This window comes from Eubalaena glacialis, chromosome 15 (assembly GCF_028564815.1).
Source record: "Eubalaena glacialis isolate mEubGla1 chromosome 15, mEubGla1.1.hap2.+ XY, whole genome shotgun sequence".
In the NCBI taxonomy this organism is placed as follows: Eukaryota; Metazoa; Chordata; class Mammalia; order Artiodactyla; family Balaenidae; genus Eubalaena; species Eubalaena glacialis.
In genome coordinates, this window is record NC_083730.1 from 90,528,438 (window position 1) to 90,551,075 (window position 22,638).

Here is a 22,638-nt window from a genome sequence, read left to right on the forward strand (position 1 = left end):
GCACTGGCAGACGGATTCTTAACCACTGCGCCACCAGGGAAGTCCATACGGCATGAAGAGTTTTATCCTGAATGTTTTTGATGTGTATTTCTTAACTCAAAGTCTAATTTTCAAAAGTTAAAAATGGGACTCTTTCACAAAATATAGAAGTGAGCACATAGGAGAGAGTTTATTCAACTGATTTATTAATGAAGAAACTACTAAGATGCTAAAGCCAGTTTAAAGAGCATTTGAGGGACTGAGTTTTGTTTTTTTTGAATTTTTGAATTTTATTATTTTTTTTATACAGCAGGTTCTTATTAGTCATCCATTTTATACACATCAGTGTATACATGTCAATCCCAATCTCCCAATTCATCACACCACCACCCCCACTTTCCCCCCTTGGTGTCCATATGTTTATTCTCTACATCTGTGTCTCTATTTTTGCCCTGCAAACCGGTTCATCTGTACCATTTTTCTAGGTTCCACATATATGCGTTAATATACAATATTTGTTTTTCTCCTTCTGACTTACTTCACTCTGTATGACAGTCTCTAGATCCATCCACGGAGGGACTGAGATTTGAATAGGCTAGGATTAAGTTGGCTGCAGAACTGGTTATGTCCAGCAGGGCAATCAACCGTAAGCTTTGGGGCTTTCTTTTCTTTTTTTTTGGCCGTGCTGCATGGCGTGCGGGATCTTAGTTCCCCAGCCAGAGATTGAACCCGTGCCCCCTGCAGTAGAAGCTCAAGTCTTAACCACTGGACCACCAGGGAAGTCCCGAGGGTTGCGGGAGCTATCTTTTCTACTGGTGTATTAGTCAGGGTTTTCTAGAGAAACAGAGCCAAGAGGAGATACAGATATAGACATAGATACAGATGTAGATATAGATACACACACACACACACACAGACACACACATATATGTACGTGAAGATTTATTATAGGGATTAGCTATGTGATTATAGAGGCTGAGAATTCCCACAGTCTGCCATCTGCAAGCTGGACACCCAGGAAAACCGGTGGTTTCATTCAACCCAAGTCTGAAAGCCTGAGAATTGGGGGGCTGATGGTGTAAGTCCCAGTCTGAGTCTAGAAGCCCAGGAACCAGGAGTGGTGATGTCTGAGGGCAGGAGAAGATGGATGTCCCAGTTTAAGCAGAGAGCGTGAATTCACCCTTCCTCCCCCTTTTAGTTCTATTCAAGCCCTCAATGGATTGGGTGAGGCCCACCTGCATTGTTGAGGGATATCTTCCTTCCTCAGACTACAGATTCAAATGCTAATCTCTTCCAGAAACATCCTCCCAGACACATCCAGAAATCATGTTTTACCAGCTCTCTGGGCCTCCCTTAGCCCAGACAAATTGACTTCTAACATAAACCATTACAACTGCAGCAAAATGATTTGCATCTCTGCCTGCAAAGTATTGGATGCAACTTCACAGAGCATGAGCTCTTAATTAATAGTAAATACTGAGGTCAAACAACAGTACCTTCTCTTAGAAAATGAATCCACGGGGACCTTTGAACACTGCTTCCAGGCTTCCCTGTTGGTGCAGTGGTTAAGAATCCTCCTGCCAATGCAGGGGACACAGGTTCGAGCCCTGGTCCGGGAAGATCCCACATGCTGCAGAGCAACTAAACCCATGCGCCACAACTACTGAGCCTGCACTCTAGAGCCCGCGAGCCACAACTACTGAAGCCCGCGCACCTAGAGCCCATGCTCCGCAACAAGAGAAGCCACCGCAGTGAGAAGCCCGCACACCACGACGAAGAGTAGCCCCCGCTCGCCACAGCTAGAGAAAGCCCGCGTGCAGCAACGAAGACCCAATGCAGCCAAAAATAAATAAATAAAAATAAAAACAAAAACAAAAAAAACACTGCTTCCTTGGACCTCGAAAGGATGTGCATGCAGTCATCCTCTTGGCTTTAGCTACAATTTTTGGATATTTCTTCTTAACCCTCCCAAGGCCAATTTGACTTCACTGAGAGCCCAGCGGCCACCGAGTAGAGGCAGGACAGATAATTTTGTTGTTGAGCCATGAGTGGCTTTTTCCAAATATGAATTAAATGGCATGGCAGTGGCAGCTTTTCAGGAGATAGTATGTCACTTGAGGCCCCAAATTACCTACAGTAATCATCATACGGGGATAGCACTTCACTCAGCAAAATGTGTCGGCTTCTGAAATTTTCAGACGTTTCATTGCTAAAGGTGACTTCTGTTTCCCTGCACTGTATCAAACCTTATTTAATCTTCCATCTCTCTCTCTTGCTTCCCACACCATAGGAAGTTTGACCCTCTCTTCATATACAGGCCTTACTTTGTATATTTAAGTGCATAACTTAGTGATCTTTCCAAATCAGTGCTTATGCTGAAAATCGGTCAGTCCCAGTAGTGGCTGAGAAAAAAATCTCATGGTTTCCTGAACCTGGCTTCTTAATCAGACACCTGATGCTGCCTGTTCCTTTAGGTTCAAGCCTAAAGCATGTTCTCAACAAGAAACAGAGGAAGAGATTAGTCAAAACCTTAATTTCCCTTTGCTGTGTAACATATTCATAGATTCCAGGAATTACAGGTGGACATCTTTGGAGGCCATTATTCTACCTACCACAGACCTTTCTCTGGTCCCCAAAGATTCAAGTCTGTCCCACGTGCTAAAATCATTCACCCTATCTCGGCATCCCCCAAAGTCTAAGCCCATGGCAGAAGAGGAATCATCTCTACCACACTCGCCTTTCCGTGTCTGCCTGGCTCTTTTGTATTTTTGGAAAAGGTCACACCAGTCCATAGTAAGAAATGCAAACAGTATAAAATGTTATAGAGAGAAAAGAAGTAAGTTTCTCTCCTGTTCCAGATCTGTCGTCTTCCAGGTTCCTTTTTTCTTTTGGCTACGCCATGCAGCTTGTGGAATCTTAGTTCCCCAGCCAGGGCTCGAACCTGGGCCCTCAGTGAAAGCATTGAGCCCTAACCACTGGACCGCCAGGGTCCCTTCTATAGAGGCAACAGCAGCTAGGTTTTTTCTGTTTATCCTTTCACAGGTGTTCTTTGTGCAGAGAAATGTATGTTTATTGTTTTCCTACACACATATTGTGTTAATCCAAATGCACTTGTTTTTTTTTACTTAAAAAAAATTTTTTTAAAGTTTTCATTTGAGTTTTTTACTTACAACCTTTCTGTACCTCTTATGTGTTATTGGTGTGCTTAGTAGCTAAAGGCTGAATTCTTCGCAGTGAAGTGAGAGGCACTTCACCAGAAAGAAAAAAGATAGAATCTGCTCATTTGCGTGACAAAACACTTCTAAGGCAAATACAAGGAAAGATCTGTACCTTTTCCACTTACATATTGAATCTCAGTAGAGATGGCTTGTTTGAGAAACCCCAGTATGAACTCAAGTTAGATCTGGTCTGTTTAGTGGTTTGCCTTTGCTCTTTTGAAATTTTTATTGACCTCTGGAAGTCCTTCTGGGGAGCTCTGTTTGATGAGCACAGTTTAACTTGATCTGTGCACGCTTGGTGCCTTGTGAAATGACCAAGCCAGGGAATGTGCCTTCCATCAGCCCAGGGCCCTTCATTCAGAGTAAATACGCTCCCGGGGGAGTCCTTTTCCACTTGACACGTGCAGCATCTCCAGTATTTTTGGTTCCCATATATTTGTGCCCTCCACATTTTATCGTTGCTGTTGTACTGTGTGTGCCTGAAGATACAGTCTGTGTCTCTTTCCTCTCCCTCTTGGTTCCTTGCCAGCACGGTGACTGTTACTATGAACAGCAGGTCTAAATTTGAAGCCCTCTTTTTCTGTCATAAACACCAGTAGCTCCAGATTAACCCATTTCCAAACGATACGCTTGGCTTTGATAGATGGAGGCTAACAACATTTTTCATGTGTTAAAACTGAAAGCAAATTGATTTAAAGTTGTCTTGTCTCATGTTATTAACCCCATGTCATGTTCATAACAGTGACACCTGTTCTATTCAGAAGAGCTGGGTAAAATTCAACAAACAACCAAATATGCTCCCTACGTTCTGGGAACTTCAGTTTTTGATATCGTTGCTTTGGGATGGTTAACGAGGGGTGTTTCCAAAGGTAAACTGCTTTGTTAATTATCCTATTTTGCAGGTCATGGAATTCCTTTTGGAATCATCTTTGGTGGAACTGATTTAAATGAAGACGTTAAGCATGGAGAAAAAAACAAAGTGATGGGAAAAGTCCTAGAAGAAGCCAGGTAATACTTAAGAGAATTTCACAGGAGTTAAGCATCTAACCCTTTTGGATGAAATTCACTGACACAAAAAGACAGAGGAAACCAGTAGTTTGGGAGGTTTATATCTTACCATGTAGAATCAATTTCTTTCTTTTTGTTCATCTTTCCTTTCATTTGGTGCCTGTTTATTTTGCCACAAATAGTCATTGTAAACAAGTTATTGCACTTGAATAGTTCTTTGACTACAGTTAATATTGGACTGTAGAATGTTCTTAGAATGTTCTGAGTGGTGGAAGAAACAGAATTCTTGCTAAGAGATGAGATGGATAAACTCAAGCTTTATTAGCACACAAATTGGGGTTGACTTTGCATCAGGTTTGCCCAAGCAGAATATTTTTTCCAGTTTTCTTGAGATACGATTGACATGCAGCACTGTTTAAGTTTAAGCTGTACAACATAATGATTTGACTTGCATACTTGAAACGATGATCACAGTAAGTTTACTGCACATTCAGCATCTCGTATGGATACAAATTTAAATAAATAGAAAAAAAAACCCTTTTTTCCTTGTGGTGAGAACTCTTAGGATTTACTTGCTTAACTTTCACGTGTAACATATGGCAGGGTTAATTATATGTATCATGTTGTACGTGACATCCCTAGGACTTATTTATCTTATACCTGGAAGTTTGTACCTTTGGTTGCCTCCATCGAATTGCCCCTTCCCCCCTCCCCGCCTCTGGTCACCACGAATTCGATCTCTTTTTCTCTGAGTTTGTTTGTTTGATTGGTTGGTTTTGAAGTATAATTGATCTACAACCCTATGTTAGTTCCTGTTACACAATATAGTGATTCAGTATGTGTCTACATTTGAAGATGATCCCCACGATAAGTCTAGTTTCCATCTGTCACCATACAAAGATGATACATAGTTATGTACTGTATTTACTGTCTATCCATCTATGTGATTATTTTAGCTTGCTGGTCTTTAAGTTCAAGCACATTTTAACAATGCTGCCTTTTTATTTCCCCACCCTGCTCCCCCCAACATTTACTGTTTTTTACGTCGTATTTTACATCTTTTAGTTTTGCGTCTCCCTTAACTATGTAGATTGTGGTATACAGGTGATTTTCCTACTCTTTGTCTTTTTTTTAAATTTTATTTATTTATTTATTTTATTTATTTATGGCTGTGTTGGGTCTTCGTTTCTGTGCGAGGGCTTTCTCTAGTTGTGGCAAGCGGGGACCACTCTTCATCGCAGTGCGCGGGCCTCTCACTATCGCGGCCTCTCTTGTTGCGGAGCACAGGCTCCAGACGCGCAGGCTCAGTAGTTGTGGCTCACGGGCCCAGCTGCTCCACAGCATGTGGGATCTTCCCAGACCAGGGCTCGAACCCGTGTCCCCTGCATTAGCAGGCAGATTCTCAACCACTGCGCCACCAGGGAAGCCCCCTACTCTTTGTCTTTTAGCCTTTCTACTAGCTTTATACACGGCTGATTTACCACCTTTACTGTATATTTGCCTTCACCAACAAGATTTTTTCTGTGGTAATTTTCATGTTTCTAGTTGTGTCAAGTGGAATCTCTTTGACGTGACTCTTAACCTATACGGATTTCTGGGCTATATATAAACCGTTTGTGAGAGCGACCAGCGAGAGGGTTTCTCAGTGGGGTCAGTGTGGGTATTTTGGGCAGGATAGTTATTCATTGTGGGGCTGCCCCGCGTGTCCCTGACTCTGGACCCTGCGTGTCCACAGCACCTGCCGGGTACTACAGCAGTTAAACACACCTGCCCACATTGCTAGCCCCTGGGATGGGGGTAGTTATCGCCCCTGGCTGAGAACCCAGAGCTGTACTTCCCAACCTTTTTCGTGTCGAGGCATTCTTAGAAGATGATAATATCTGTACAGCATTCTGGAGCGAACTGGGAGGCTTGGTGGGGAAACAAAAACACCCCATTTTCTCTTTATAACAATCACGGTCAAAATAACTGACATCATAGTAACATTCAAATCCTCTCTGTTCATATAAAAATTGTGAAAAAAAGAGCTAATGAAATCGAAAGAAGAAACATACATGTGTACCCAAAGCAAAGCAAAGCACTCTTCTTGGCAGGCTTTCTGGGGTGATTCCACGGAAGGGTTGGCGTGGGTGGAAGTGGTCTCTACCCCCCGTGCACCCACTGGCTGCTGGTGATTCAGTCTCACCTGCCATCGAATCACCCTGAATTCAAAGCTTACCGAAAACCCAACCGGTACTGTTGAAGCATCCTTTCAACTCTAGTAAATTTTTGAATCATTGTGGAAAAAAAACACAAAAAACCAGGTGATGAATTTTTAAAATGTGGACACACTGCTTTATTAATTTTTTTAACCACTTTACTGAGGAATGATTGCCATGCAAAAAGCTGTACGTAATCAGCGCACACAACTTGATGAGTTTTGAGATCAGTATACACCCGTGAAACCATCATCACAATTTATGCTATAACCATGTCCATCACCTCCAAAAGTTTACTCCCACCTTCTTTATTTTTATTATTTTATTTTAATTTTTATGATAAGAACACGTAACAGAAAATCTACCCTCTTAGCAAATTGTTTACATACAGTATTATTACCTGTAGGCTCTCTGCTATACAGGAGAGCTCTAGGGCATATTCATCTTGTACAACTGAAACTTTGTGACCTTTGACTAATACCTCCCTGTTTTCCCCTCCCTCTGTTTCCCCCTCTCCCAACCCCTCCCATGCTTCCATGAGTTTGACTACTTTAGATTCCACGTGTCGGTGGAATCATACAGTATTTGTCCTTCCGCATCTGGCTTGTTTCCCTGAGCATAAATGTGTCCCAGGTTCATCCATGTTGTTGCAGATGTCAGGATGTCCTCCTTTTTTAAGGCTGAAAAGTATTCTAGTGTATGTGTATGCCACATTTTCCTTATCCATTCGTCTGTTGATTGACATGTAGGTTGCTTCCATGTCCCCGGTAAGTGGCCAACCATGAATTTTCTTTTTTCTTTCTTTTTTTAAAAATTATTATTATTATTATTTAACATCCTTATTAGAGTATAATTGCTTTACAATGGTGTGTTAGTTTCTGCTGTATAACAAAGCTATACTAACCATGAATTTTCTGTGGCTCGTCTGTAACCCTTGAATGGCTGAGAAGCTGTGGGAATCCAGACTTCTTCAAGGGTGTGTAACTGTCCCATTTCTGATCCACACCAAGGACAGAACCCCAGGTTCTATTTCGCAGCCTAATTTTTTTGTGGGGAAAGATAGGTGTCAATCTTGCCCCTTAAAACTAGGGTTACAAATAGATGGCATTGCATTTCAGGACCCTGCTTCTTCCTGAAGACTTCCTGGACATAAATGTGGAAATGCAACCTTTTTAAAATAGAGAGTGCACTCCGTGTATGTGTGTGTGTTTTACAATAAATGAAGGTATTAAAGCAGTGTTGGCTTACCTTGAAAGGTGATCTATCATTATAGGTTTTCTTCTTATTGTTCTTACACTCTAAAAATTTATTGCCTTTAGATTCCTGCAGTTTGTAATGCACTGTCTCATAGAAGGAAAATCATTCTGCTTGGGAGAAACAATATGGAATGAATTCATCTTATGATATTATCATTAGCATTATTCAGTGTGTTGTTATTAAAACACACATTGATTTTTATTTGGGGATATTGATTGGAGTTAGTGGGCAGGGAAGTTGCATGAATCACAGATTTCTTGTCTGACACAATACAGCATACTTTTCTGTAGAACAAAGCATTGAACTTGTCTAGCTTTATAACAAGTGTTTCATTTAAATAGTTATATTTTCCCTATAAGGTATATTTTTCAACTTTTTTAGTATTGAAAACTTTTCCTGTATGGTATAGTATGCGAACTTATTTTAGCATCCACTTGTTGGCTTATGAATATTATAATAAGTATTTGGTAGTTATAAACACCAAAATTAAATAAGGAGTATTTGAAATTTGTGGAAATTGTTTACTGAAGGCTTATCCAGGTGCATATTAGAAAAACTTAACATTGCCAAGCAAATGAGCAAAAGAGAGTTTGTATGAAATGAATTGCCTCACAAATACCCTCACGATTACGGAATCAATGGCACGTGAAATTACTGTTTTGTAGGTCACAACTGGTTGAGTATTGGTAATTTCATATGGTTTTTGAGCTACAGTGTTACTAAAGATGTTTTTGACAAACAGAATTCTATGTCAAAGTAAGTACGTTTTGAAATGGCAGTGTTCAAGCACAAGTGCAAAAGTAGTACTTTTATATTTTTCCTAAAAAATGCGTTATTTTATTTTATTTTTTATGTTACCTTAAATAGTATTTTATTTTTTATTGAAGTATAGTAGATTTACAGTATTGTGTTACTTTCTGCTCTACAGCAAAGTGATTTAGCTTTACATATATATACACTTTTTTAAAAATATTCTTTTCCATTATGGTTTATCACAAGATATTGAGTACAGTTCCCTGTGCTATATAGTAGGACCTTGTTGTTTATCCATTCTGTATATAATAGTTTACACCTGCTGGCCCCAAACTCCCACTGCATCCCTCCCCCAACCCCCCTCCCCCTTAGCAACCACCAGTCTTTTCTCTTCGTCCGTGAGTCTGTTTCTGTTTCGTAGATAAGTTCATTTGTGTCCTATTTTAGATTCCACATATAAATGATATCGTATGGTATTTGTCTTCCTCTGTCTGACTTACTTCACTTAGTATGATCATGTCTAGGTCCATCCATGTTGCTGCAAATGGCATTATTTCATTCTTTGTTACGGCTGAGTAGTATTGCATTGTATATATGTACCACATCTTCTTTATCCATTCATCTGGCGATGGACACTTAGGTTGTTTCCATGTCTTGGCTATTGCAAATGGTAGAAATGTGTTATTTTAAATATCTTTATCTTCCAAGGATCTTTGGGCTAGAAACTCTCTTAAAAGGTTATCTATTAGGTGGGTGTAAAGCCAGGCCCACTGTTTCTATATGAGGAGCCACAAGAAAGACTGTGTTATCTGTGGCCCTGGAATAAGTGGCGTGTCTTTCAAGTTAGCTCCAGTTCACCCCTCTGACTCCGAAAACATTTTCACATGCACCTTTGAGGAGAACATTCCGAAGACTCTCATCCTTCCCTGCCGTCTTAAACCGACGCTGTAGCTCCTGCTGATGCCTCATCTCGGGTCCCGAAATGAGCAGGACGTGATGGTGGGGACGGTCACATGGGTGGGGGACGGTCACAGTCAGCCGCCGGGCTACCATGCACACAGAGTCCGCTCCGCTCACCTGGGACATTTTCCTGCTCTTTCCTCCCCGTCTCCACCCATCCCTCCCCCTCACCTGCTTCCTGTTGGAATTTAAGGCAGAACTGTTGCTTCTCTTACTTATACACGTATGCAGGCAGCAGGTATTTTTGCCCGTCTCCTGGGTGCCAGACACTCCAGGGGCTGGGGAGGCAGCCATGAACAGAGCGGCGTTCCAGCTCATGTGGAGCTGACATTCTCACCGAAAAGTAGAGCATCACGCTTGCCAAATGAGTGGCTTTCACATTCCACAAAACCCACCTTGAGAATTGCACTTGTGCATTTATTCATAAACGCTGTTATGGGGTAAATTGCTTGGTCTTTTGTGTTATTGACCTTATTCTTTGTTCGATGGCTCTTCTTGCTTTTGGGGTCTTTTTTTTTTTTTTTCTGAAAGTTTTAGGCTGTCAGATAATTTGTTCACTGGCCACGTGGGGTGCCCTAATGTTTTGCACAAGTCCCAGTAGTGGTGTTAGTACTAGTAGAAAATAATAATAGCAGATGTTTGTCAGATGTTAAATGAATTAGGGACCAGGAACTGTGACAGGCAATTTACATGCATAGTTTGTTCTTTGTTTGATTCTTAAGTTTCTCATTTTTGCAGTTTTCCACAAAGGAAGGTTTCTGCACTCTCCTTGCAGTTGCTATTTAGTTGCTTTTCTCTCCTTTTTATCCTCATTTCTTGGAGTAAAGTTGATGCCCTCAGAATACGGTTTATTTGTGTTTCTTGCCAATGTTCGGGGGACGTGGAGAACATCTCATAAGTGATGCCAGCAGTCCGATCCCTACTGGGCTCAGATGCAAGGTCTGATGTGGTCTGGTCCTGCTTGCTCACGTTTATTCTACCCAAAGGGAAGGATTCCGTATTTCTCCCTTAAGTAAGAGGCATGCGATGGGCTGTGTCTGCGATTGGTGGCTGGTTTTGGGAGAGTGGGGAGGGGGAAGAAGGAAGACTTGGAGAAGACACAGGCAGGGGGACGTGAGCTCCCCTTTCCAGGTCATGCCAGTGGGGAGGAATCATCTATTAAGGGTTCTGGTTTTTTCTTTCTTTTTTTTTGGCCACGCCAGGTGCCGCTTGCGGGACCTTAGTTCCCCGACCGGGGATAGAAACCGGGTCACGGCTGTGAAAGCACTGAGTCCTAACCACTCAACCGCCAGGGAATTCCCTATTAATGGTTCTTGGTTGCAACAAGTTTTACTGCGCTGTTTGCACACTGATGACTTTCTATTTCTACCACTCATACATTTGTTAATTGGAATTCTACTATAAGGAAGAGTTGTCTGTTTGACCCCATTTACTTATTCAATTATTTAGTTACATCAACACGGACCCATGGCTATTTATTTTGTTTGACTCTATGGGTTCCCCATCACTCCTATTACTTATTTTGGTGCCCAAATCACCCCAGCCATGGCCATTGGAGATATTTTGTTGGCTCCTGCATCCTTTCGACAAGCCCTTGCCATGTTTTGAGCACTTTCTTACTTTCTGGCCCCATAAGATGTTCCTGGTTCATTCCACGTGTACCCAGTCCTGCTTCTGGAAACCGCCATTTCTCGATGAATGGGGACATTAACTTTCCTAACCCATGAACATTCAGTAAATCCTGAACACTTTTGCCTAGTTTTCCTTTGGCGAAGCCAGTGGACCAGATCACCTGCCCCTGAATTTTATCTAAATTCCTTGCCTCTCTAGTGCATCTTGTTTTCTGTCTTTTTTTTTTTTTTTTAATAAATTTATTTATTTTATTTATTTTATTTTTGGCTGCGTTGGGTCTTCGTTGCAGCGCGTGGGTTTCTCGTCGTGGAGGCTTCTCTCCTTGCAGAGAGTGGGCTCTAGGCACATGGGCTTCGGTAGTTGTGGCACGTGGGCTCAGTAGTTGTGGCTCGTGGGCTCAATAGTTGTGGCGCACGGGCTTCTTTGCTTCGCGGCATGTGGGATCTTCCTAGACCAGGGCTGGCACCCGTGTCCCCTGCATTAGCAGGTGGATTCTTAACCACTGCATCACCAAGGAAGTCCCTCTTGTTTTCTGTCTTTATCTCTGCTTCTCTCACCTTCCATGAAGGAACAAGAAACATAGGAAGTTTTGAGCTTCATTTGTTCATTTTCTGCAGACAGAACTTTTTTTTTTGGATGTGAGTGGAGATGAAATCTAACAGCCAACGACCACGACTAATAAAGATTGATCGCACTGTAAATTCAGCTACTTACCTGTCTCTCACAATTTGTTCCAAAGAGCTGTTTCACAGTTATGTTAATTAGATTCTGCCCTAATCATTTTCATTATTTTTGCTCACTTTCCTAGATTCGCTGTCGCTTTCACGGAGTCAATGAAGGAAACGGCACAAAGGCAGTGGGTACGTGTTCATTTCGCGTTTTGATTTGGGTTATGCTGGTGAAGTTGCAGGATCGGAGAACAGAAAAGCAGTTTTATTAGAGCTGACATGGTTCCCATCGGCTCCGCCCATGCTGGCAGTGTGTTGTGTTTCCCATATGCTGATTTTTTTTATTTGGGTAGATACTCTGAGACCTTCACTGATTTTTTTTGTTGTTCTTCTTGAATTGCAAAAATAGCCCAATAGCCAGCTCTTTTCTTTTTTGTTTTTTTGTTTGTTTTTGCAAGTCTCTCTCTCTTTTTTAAAACTATTTATTTATTTGGTTGCACTGGATCTCAGTTGCGGCAGGCAGGCTCCTTAGTTGTGGCATGCGAACTCTTAGTTGCGGCATGCATGTGGGATCTAGTTCCCTGACCAGGGATCGAACCCGGGCCCCCTGCATTGGGAACGCAGGGTCTTAACCACTGCGCCACCAGGGAAGTCCCCGCCAGATCTTTTCATACTTTGTCTGTTTTCATTTTATGTGCTCAGATGGGATGATTTACGGACTACACTGTAAATATTGCAGCATCCTTGTACACGTTGGGAGTAGCAATCCCTTAGGTGGCAGCTGGAGTTTCCTAGGCTGGACTGTTTATTTGAAGGGCTTTAATGAGTAGAGGGCTTTGTACCTCTACAAGTTAATGCACTTATTGACTTTTAAAATTCACTATGACTTGGCGGGGTGGGGTGAAATGAGCTGGCGGGAATCTGAATCCTCCGTTGTGAGTTCTGTAGAGGACGGGCGGGGCAGGTGTGTGCAAAACTAAAGAAGAAGCCAGCTGCAAGGTTGCCTTCCTCCGGTGGATTGTAGGCACGATGCTGTTTTCTCAGATGGTGACCCCTGCAGTGCGTTGACCAGTGCGTTGCTGGTCCTTGTGCTTTACCAGCAAACCGTTGTGCACAGCACTTAGGCCCTTGTCATCTGGAGGCATTATTCCTGTTGGTGGCATTTTACAGGCTATGCACATTCTTTATCTATAGGCTTTCACTTTGTAAAATCTAACGCTCGGAAACGGCTGCAATAGGACAAGGGCAAATGTAGTCTTTTGTGGGACTGGTCGACCTCTGCCAAAGCCCAGAGTACTGTGTGCACGTGAACGTGAAGATCCCCTGCAACCAGAGTGTGCATATTCTTATTTTTCACCTCAAACTCCCCAGGCAGAGAATCGAGGGTGCATTTTTCAGTGCAATGTAATGAATGAAAAACGGCAAGCTTCCTGGCTCCGAGTTTCGTGTTTGTATCAGTTTGACTGTCCATCTGCCTTACGGCAGTGATGTACCAGTGGTTCTCAAAGGGGGGTCCCTGGGACTCTTTCAGGATCTGCACAGAGTCAAACCTATTTTTGTCATAATGCTCAGACATTATTAAAGGCACGATGAAAGGCAAAAGCCTTTTTCCCCATGTGAAGAGCAGTGCCGAGGGAAACGGCTGACGCCTTCATCGTCCTAAAAGCAGGGGTACCCATCTGCACCGAAGGATTATTCACCACCACCCACTTATAGTTAAAAAAAAAAAAAGAGCCAGTTTTTCACTTAAGAATGTCCTCGATGAAGCATAAAAGTGATAAATTTTTATCAAATTTTAACCTCCGAATACATGTGTTTTTTTTAATGTTCTGTGTGACGAAACAGGAAGTATGTATCAGCTCTTTCTGCTGCCTCTGAATGACGGATGGGGGTTACCTTGAGCAAAGGCCCTGGTGCAACGTTGGGGTTGCAGACTGAACCAGCCATGTCTTAACACAATTTTTTATCTGAAGGAGTGGTAGCCAAACTATGGTTACTCAGACTTGGGCATTTGGCAGTCATTTTCTTAAAAATGACTCAACTGAGTGAGTCACTTCAAGAAAAACAACGGGCAGTACCTATTGCCAACGATATCATTTAAATTTTCAAGCAAAAATTAGAAGCTGGTAAGCCACCAGGAGGTGGACAGCTTCCCCTTACTTCCTTCGCTGATGAGATCAGTGGTTGTGTTAACAAATGTGAAATTTTTTTTTTTTGGATGCTGTATAATGAAATGGTTCAACATTTGCGAGATCTGCATCACTCAGTGAACCAATATTTTTCAAATGACTAATACGCGGCATCACAGAATCATGCATAGGTAACAGATCCATCAAAGTGCAAGATAGACCTATGGATTCGAATATATCAGGGTATGATATAATTTCAGGTTCCATATTGCCACTAACCTTTAAGAAGCTACCGTTTGTTGAGTTTTGGTGTCATGTCCAAGAATAATACCTATAATGATCTGAAAAGGCCCCTTAAAGGCCCATATTAAAATACTCCTCCCCTTTCCAACTACCTATCAGCAAGAAGCAGGATTTTCTTTATACACTTCAGCCAAAGCAACATATGGACACAGATTGAATAGAGCAGCAAATATGAGACTCCAACGGCCCTCTGTTAAGCCAGACATAAAAGAAAGCTTTTCCCTGCTGAAGCAAGTTTATCCTCCATGATCTCTCCCCCTTCCCCTAACTTCTCAGTTTTAAATGTCACCTTTGTCCGTAAAACCTATGGCCCGCCAAAACTGATACAGATGTGTTCACTGCTGTATCAGTTATTTTTGCTACATAACAAATCACATCAAACATAGTGCCTTAAGACAGCCATTTATCATTTATTCTTTGTGTTGTCTGGGCATTTCTGGCCGGGGTCAGCTCAGCGAGGCTGGGTGGTCCAGCGTGGCTTTGCTTACGTGCTGGGGCCTCGGCTGGGATGGCTGGGATAGTTGCTGTCTCTCTCCATGTGGTCTGTCACCCTTTATTAGGCTCAGCGGCAGGAGAGAGCAGGCACCAGTGCATGAGCAGGCTGCAGGCTTCTGCCTGTGTATTGTTTGCTACTGTCCTGTGGGCCAGAGCAAGTCAAGCATGGAGCTATAGCGTCTACCTCATTATGGGACGATCTTCAAGGTGGCCTTAAAAAGCAGGGATGCAGGGAGGGGGCGGTTTATTAGGTCCATTTTAATAATCCGCTGCACTTAGTGCTTATCCCTCGAGATTGTAACACCTATTTATTGATTGATTGGTTGATTGATTGATTTTTGGCTGCATTGGGTCTTTGCTGCTGCGCGCGGGCTTTCTCTAGTTGCCGTGAGCAGGGGCTACTCTTCGTTGCGGTGCGCGGGCTTCTCATTGCAGTGGCTTCTCTTGTTGCAGAGCACGGGCTCTAGGCACACGGGCTTCAGTAGTTATGGCATGCGGGCTCAGTAGTTGTGGCGCACGGGCTTAGTTGCTCCGCGGCATGTGGGATCTTCCCGGGCCAGGGATCAAACCCATGTCCCCTGCATTGGCAAGCGGATTCTTAACCACTGCGCCACCAGGGAAGTCTGGGATTAACGTTTCGATGTAATGATGAGAAAACTGCGTTAAATGCATAGACCAGTTACGTTTTGGGCAGGCTTGCTAGCAGTGGTGAGAATATCTAGCAGTGTCCTGTTGAAAGATCTTTTTTTTTTTTTTTGGCTGCGCCACGCGGCACGTGGGATTTCAGTTCCCCGACCAGGGATTGAACCCGGGCCCTCAGCAGTGAGAGCGCCGAGTCCTAACCACTGACTGCCAGGGAACTCCTGGAAGGATCATCTTACATGTCAAGATTAAGTTGACCATTTGCCTGTCACCCAGGAGGTCAGCCACACCAAATCTACCCTAATCCTAGGTTAGCAGTCTTTGTTTTCAGACAGATGCTTTTCCAAATATAATAACAAGGCATTTGAAGAAAGAAATGGAGAAGTCAGCAAAAATTGTTTTGTCTTGGATGATGATGTCACAGGCAGCATCAAAAAAGCTCATAAAAGAAAGGATGAATTTGTTTTTATTGTTTAAAGTGGTGGAGGTTAGTTATTAAATTCGAATGTGAACCTGTTTTTTAATACAGCTTTAGTACTTTTTTTTTGGTGGATGATTTTTCAATAAAGTTCAGCTCAATACCTTTATTTGATTAGTTTTTGCAAATGGAAACTGTGTAGAAATAATATAAAGGTTCATTGTTCAGCCATACCTATGTAATGCTTTGAGATGGATTTTTGTGGAGAGACTACTTGTAGTTACGTGTTTGGAACAGTGATGCAGTTTTTGAGTAGTTAAGTTTCGTGCTGCATTATTGAACTGCCAGCTTTTGTTTTTAATTCTTTCTTCTTTATTTTGGTGAGCAGGCTTGGCTCAGGTACCAACTTAGTTAACCCTATGTAATTATTATCAAACCAGATTCAAATTCCAATTATCCCAGATTAGAAAGATTTATGGTCTTTGCTTCTTACTGCTTTTGTGATTTCTTGTAGAGTCTGTATAGATAAATATAGTTTTGAGCATAAAATCTGGCCTAAAACTTGTTATTTTCTCAAACTTCATTTTTATAAAAACACATGCTCACTCTTGATACCAATACTGTTAATAGAAATACAAAAATGCAACCTACAAAGGTGAGCCATGGATGTAATTTACAGTTTTCTGCGAGTCACATTTTTAAAAGTAAGTGGAAACAAGAAAAATCAGTTTTAATAATCCGTTTTACTTAATCCACCTCCTGGAGTTAGCCAGCCTGCAAAGGATAAGGGTAAGGGTACTCTCCCCAAGACTGCCCTCACTTTTGACACCAACGGCAAGTTCAGGGGGTCCCCATAACCACCCTCAAGTTTGAGAAATGGCTTGAAGGACTCAGAACTCACTAAGAGTTACACTCGCTGCTATGGTTTATTACTGGGAAAGGATACAGACTAAAATCAGCCAAAGGAAGAGACGCAAGGGGCTGGTCCTCCATCGCCCTCTCCCTGGTGCAGTCAAGACATTTCACCCTCTGGCTGTTGATCTGTGATCATCTTAACCTCCAGTTACTGATCTGAGACATATGCACGGAGTTTTGCCAATCCGGGAAGCTCACTGAGTTTGGTGTCCAAAGTTTATCCTGAGGCTTCATTGCATAGACTTGATTGATTGATTGCGCACATGGTTGAGTCCAGTCTTCAGGCAGATTGATACCACTTGGCCCAAAGTGCCCAATTTCCATCACATGGGTGGTCTTTCCGGCATGGCCAGCCCCTACCTAAGACTGTTAGCTGTGGCTGGCCTCACCCTAGAGAAATACATGTCCCTTAGGAATCACATAGATTATTTCCTAGAAGCCCAGGGCAAAAGCCAGACCACCTCTTGGCCAAGGCCAAGTTCCTAGCTGCACACCTACTGTATCCAAAATCTTATTATTTCAACACATGAGCAATATAAAAATGACTAAGGTGCTATTTCACATTTTTTTGGTACTCAGTCTTTGAAATTGAGTGTGCATTTTACTTTTCGGAGGCACATTTCCATCCAGACCAGCTCCGCTTCAAGGACTCAGTAGCCTCACGTGCCCAGGGCTGCAGTATCGGACAGTGCAACATACCACAGACATGCACGTGGGGAGCATCCTGTTTCAAGATTTCCAAAACATATGCTCCGATCTGGTCGTGGGAGACATGTTAACAGGAAGGAGACATATTAACACGAAGGAGCGAAGGAGTTCAACATATTTTGCAAGCTGTGGGTTAATTTCAGCCCTCTGAGAAAGCTAGGATGCTCCTTTGGAAACATTATTTTGGGACCTACTGTATAGCACAGGGAACTATCTCAATGTTTTGTAATAACCTAAAAGGGAAAATAATCTGGGGAAAAAAATAGATACGTCTGTATGTATAACTGAATCACTTTGCTGTACACCTGAAAGTAACACAACGCTGCAAATCAGCTATACTTCAATTTTTTTAAAAAAAGGCAATGAGGGGAAAAAAAAAGAAACATTATTTTGGAGGCTGTGTTGATGATCATCCTTCTGTCTCTGGCTGACTTTACACAAATTAGTTTGCTTGGATTTCGATAAAGAGAGCTTTATTTTATCTCTTTTAATTTGAAGTGCCTTTGTTTGGGCCCGTTGTTATTTTTTGTTTAGTGTTGTTTAGATCAGCCTTAATTTGACGTCGTGCCTACTCTGTAAGGGGCACTGTCCCAGGGGGCTTTTCACTGACATCTGCCTGCTGTGTAGTTAGTACTTATCATCCAAGTTCAACACCGGGCGTGTTTTGGGATGGTGCTGCTCTGTTGGTTTGTGATATTATAACCTTGATTTGGTGTTTCTAGGAATTTGATTCACCGCACATGTCTAACTGTGATATATGCATTGTGCAAATTTAGAACTAGTCTAAATAGAGTTTTGATTTCTTGCTACAGTGTGTAGTAGACACTCAGAATGCAAATTTGGGCACTTCTAATTCTAGTCCATATTTAGAATACTTTCTCTAAATTCACCAGACTTTTACCAGAAAATGTAACTATTTCACCAGTATAATTAAAAGCAAATTAGGTATACACATATCTTAATTGAAGGCTTTTCTCTCTGCAGAAACAATGATTGTGGTTTAATTTGTCTCCACTGGGTTCAAAGCCCCACAGGTCTGTGTAAAGTTTAACTGCACTGTTCACATGCTTTTTCTAATAAGTACTCAGCTAAGAGGACTTTCTGTAAATTCAAATATTTATTTATGAACTATTTAAAAAAATCCTGAGCGTGAGTAAATACTGTTTGACACAGTTACCGAATTCAGAAAAAGCACAGTGATAACCAACATGGCACATGGATACACTTTGTTGAGGTTAGTGCTGAGCTAAGCTTCCTGGTATTGTTACTTTTCAGTGATTTTCTTTTTTTTTTTTTTTTTAATTTGGAAACTTTGAGTCCCTGCCTTCTGGGGCCTAATTTATCTACCCGGCCTTGGCACTCTTTAAAGAAAAATAACTTTCTGGAAGCAGTTAGGCAATACCTAAAGAGTAATTTTACTTTCATTGTGTACATACACTCATCACAATTCTTTTGGAAATTGAAATACAGAAAGCAAGACAGATCTCATTGGCTGTCACATGCCTGTTCATGGCACAGGGGAGCTCAAAAGGCTGATGTAGGTGTTAGTTCTTTTCTAATCTGAATGAGCTGCCTCTCGCCTAATTGCTGAATTATGTTGTCCTTTGAATTACTTGTTACTTCTTCTTCTTCCCGCATGGCCCATCGCTTTGTATTTGATCATCTCCAAAAATTAGGTTGACAGCGCAGGAGCTACACAGACCACATCTTTTATTATAGTTTCTATTGTAATGTGAACTTAAAAACATTCACCCCTCTGTTTCATCTTTGGAAACCCTAGTTTGTATGCTGGCCCTCCCCACAAATAGCCTGTCAGGGAAACTCCAGGGATTGGTCATATCCTAGAAAGCTAATCATTTTTAATAACTTCTATTAAGATTGGCTTCCCTCAGAGATTTCTTGATAGAACTGCAAGTGTTCTTTGCATTTTTTTCCCCCATGTACCCTGGGAATTGAAAAGTTTTAAAGGAACTCAAAGGACGGAGAACTCATCAATTTCAGAGCATAGATTCTGAGTTAAACTTTCCCATGACCTGGGGCACAAACTTTTGGAATGATCAGAAGCATTGCTCTAATTCATCAGATTGCAAAGGCAGAGAACAGTAGGGGAAGCTTTTGAAAAAAATCAGCAATGATTCCATGTTATTTACTCCATAGATTTAAGTGTATTTTTATTTATTTATTTATTTATTTATGGCTGTGTTGGGTCTTCGTTTCTGTGCGAGGGCTTTCTCTAGTTGTGGCGAGCGGGGGCCACTCTTCATCGCGGTGCGCGGGCCTCTCGCTATCGCGGCCTCTCTTGTTGCGGAGCACAGGCTCCAGACGCGCAGGCTCAGTAGTTGTGGCTCACGGGCCTAGTTGCTCCACGACATGTGGGATGTTCCCAGACCAGGGCTCGAACCCGTGTCCCCTGCATTGGCAGGCAGACTCTCAACCACTGCGCCACCAGGGAAGCCCGATTTAACTGTATTTTATTTTTTAATCTTCCTGGGAATTTTCTTGCTGGCATTCCTATTTCTTGAGTTGCTGGGCTAGATTACGTGTTACACATTCATCCTTTGATTTTGCCCAGGGTTGTTTTAGTTTCATCTTTATTTATAGCCTGTTTCAAGTCAGATCCCATAAAACTGGATCCCAATTCAGTTCTCAGACTTCCTCCCCATCTCATTTGTGGATTTTTTCCTTTTCTTGAAAAATCTTTCCTTGTCTGGTTCAGTTGCAGGAATTTAGTGACAAGATTGTCCCCCCTCCTTTTTATTTTGAACATTACTATTATTATTATTAATTTGCCAGACCACGTGGCTTGTGGGATCTTGGTTTCCACCACCAGGGATTGAACCTGGGCCCTGGCAGTGAAAGCACTGAGTCTTAACCACTGGACCGCCAGGGAATTCCCTGAACATTGTTTTCTTTCCTTACTTAAAAACAATTTCTAAGGGAAAAGAGAAGAGGGAGAAAAGAAGAGACCCTTGTCCCCTGTAAAATGCCTAATTTCTGTGTTTTGTGATGTATTTTGAAAGCTATACACTTACAGGCCATGATTTCTTCTAAGTAATTTGTAGCTATTTTTAAATGACTTTTAACAAAGCCATCATCAGAAGTTGTAAATTAATATTTTTGCCACCTGTAGAGGATGAAATTGTGCATAGATTTTAAAAGTAATATTTATTGTGGTTTCCATTTGGTGGAAAATTTAATTTCAGAAGGTTATATTAATAAAAGAATGGGAAATCTTTTTGTTGTTGCTGTCTGTCTGGTATTACATTATAAAAAGGCATAAATGAGCATTTGGGTCTGTTACAAAGTCACATGTATTTATAGGTATTTATAGGGCACTGACTTTTTATATTTAGTAGAGGGTCAAATTAAGTAATGGTTTCTCATAGACTTTAAAAATGGAGAAAAAAATGGAGAATCTTCCCTCTCCACCCTTTCTACACACACACACACACACACACACATACACACACACACACACACGAGTCTTCTTTTTCATTTTATGCATCAATGAGCTGATCTTTCAAGGGAAATGATATATATAAGGACTTCGACTCATGTTGTTTCAAGGCAAGTGAAACAACAATAAATATTGAGCAAAGAAAACTAATTTATATTTAGAGCATTTTAATATAGAAAATGATTTTCAAAATCAATATAAGCCAATTGGCTTTTGCCAGATCGCTTTTCTTACAATGATTAAAAATAACTCAAATGCAGATTTCCTTTATACTGTGCCTCTGTTTTCTTGATTTGCTTGGATAAGATCTTCAAATACCATTCATGACATGTTTTAAAAGTCTGTATTGGACTTGATACTTACTTGTTTTTTGGGGGAGTTCGATAGATTTTGGGGAAATAATCCTCAGAGATAGGTAAAATCAGCAGATAAACCCAGACATTTCCATATAGAGTCAACTTATTCTGTTTATAGAGTTGAGATACCCTTTTAATTAATTAATTTTTGTTTGTGCCCAAAGGAACTTTCTTGAGAGGAGCATTTGGGGTTTACATATTTCTAACTGCACGGCACAGTTCTAATGAAAATAGTAGTAAGGCTGTGAGCTCCATTTTGCCTGACAGTCATGAATTGAATTTATATAGAATTATATTGAATCTGTTTTTGTCAAACACTTGCATTACCTTTAAAGTTAAAATGCTATCCGGGTATATTTTTGACAGTGCTTCAATATCCTTCTTATGGACATTTTTTGAGCCAATGTTGTAGACTTAGGTCTGGTTAAAGAAGAGGCACTCTTAGCCTGCACTCCATTCCAGTACAATTTTCTTCAGCTTTCTAGTGAAATTATAATTTAACAAAAAGGAATATTTTAGGGCTCTAAGCTAAACTCTGATTTCAAATGGCTGCTATTAGCCATTTTTTTTTCCATTAAGGTTAATATCTTTTTTAACCAGTAGAGAAGAGATTTTTGAAGCTCTTCTTTTGCAGGGTCGCTATTTTATGGGCATTTTAAAAGGGGCTGCGTCCTGCTATGTGGTGTATTGAGGAGGATACTCGAAGACTTTTAGAGGTCTCAGGTACCTCTGATGGATAAATATAAAATGTAATGCTAAGGTCAAAAGCAAAACCAAACCAAGACTTGTATCTCTGTACCAACTTCCTTATTTTTTTTTTGGCCGTCGTGGGATCTTAGTTCCCCGACCAGGGATTGAACCCGCACCCCCTGCATTGGAAGCCTGGAGTCTTAACCACTGGACCGCCAGGGAAGTCCCTCTGTACCAACTTCCGTTCAGCCGTCCTAGGATGGCCGGATGCTGCCTCTCCCAGAACCTTCCCATCCACCAGGCAGAGGGCAGGGTAAACTCCCTCTTCTCCCCATTGATCGTCTCTCCCTTGTCGGGACTGCCTCACCTTTAGTTTGTTTCCCAAAACATAAAGCTGATTTGAGGATGAAGGTCAAAGTGGGTCAGCAGACCACATGCAATACGCAGGATCCTGGCCACCTTGAGGACCTCCCGGAGCCCTTCACACACATTTAGGTAGAGAGAGCACGAAGATGCAACTTCTGTGATGGCCACTCTTTACCTAGTTTAGTCGTTTCATGCATGGAGCTGATACTTAGGCCACATGGTGGAAAGATGCACCTTTTTAGACTTTATCACCAAAATGACCATATCTTTGATCACTTACGAGAAACAGCCCTCTGCACCTACTTGACCCTGCTGCCCTTTAAAGCGGATTTCTCACTCTGCTCCTGTAACATCCACCTTTGGGTCTAAACCTGATTTTTAAAATATTTATGTCACTGTTTCAAAACGAGCTTGAGAAATGATTCTTTTTCTCTCTAGTAGTTTTGTGAAGTTCCGCCAGAAAACACCACCAGGGATAGTAAGTTT

The 22,638-nt window shown here is 41.6% G+C and overlaps 1 protein-coding gene across 1 annotated transcript in view; it reads left to right on the forward strand.

Moving 5' to 3' along the window:
• Nucleotides 1-22,638, forward strand: part of GLT1D1 (glycosyltransferase 1 domain containing 1) — a 94,437-nt gene that overhangs the window by 15,854 nt on the left and 55,945 nt on the right. Inside the window, exons 3-4 of the mRNA XM_061169358.1 lie at nucleotides 4,100-4,205; nucleotides 11,814-11,865. Coding sequence (XP_061025341.1) covers nucleotides 4,100-4,205; nucleotides 11,814-11,865 — 158 coding nt within the window. The remainder of the gene's footprint in view (nucleotides 1-4,099; nucleotides 4,206-11,813; nucleotides 11,866-22,638) is intronic.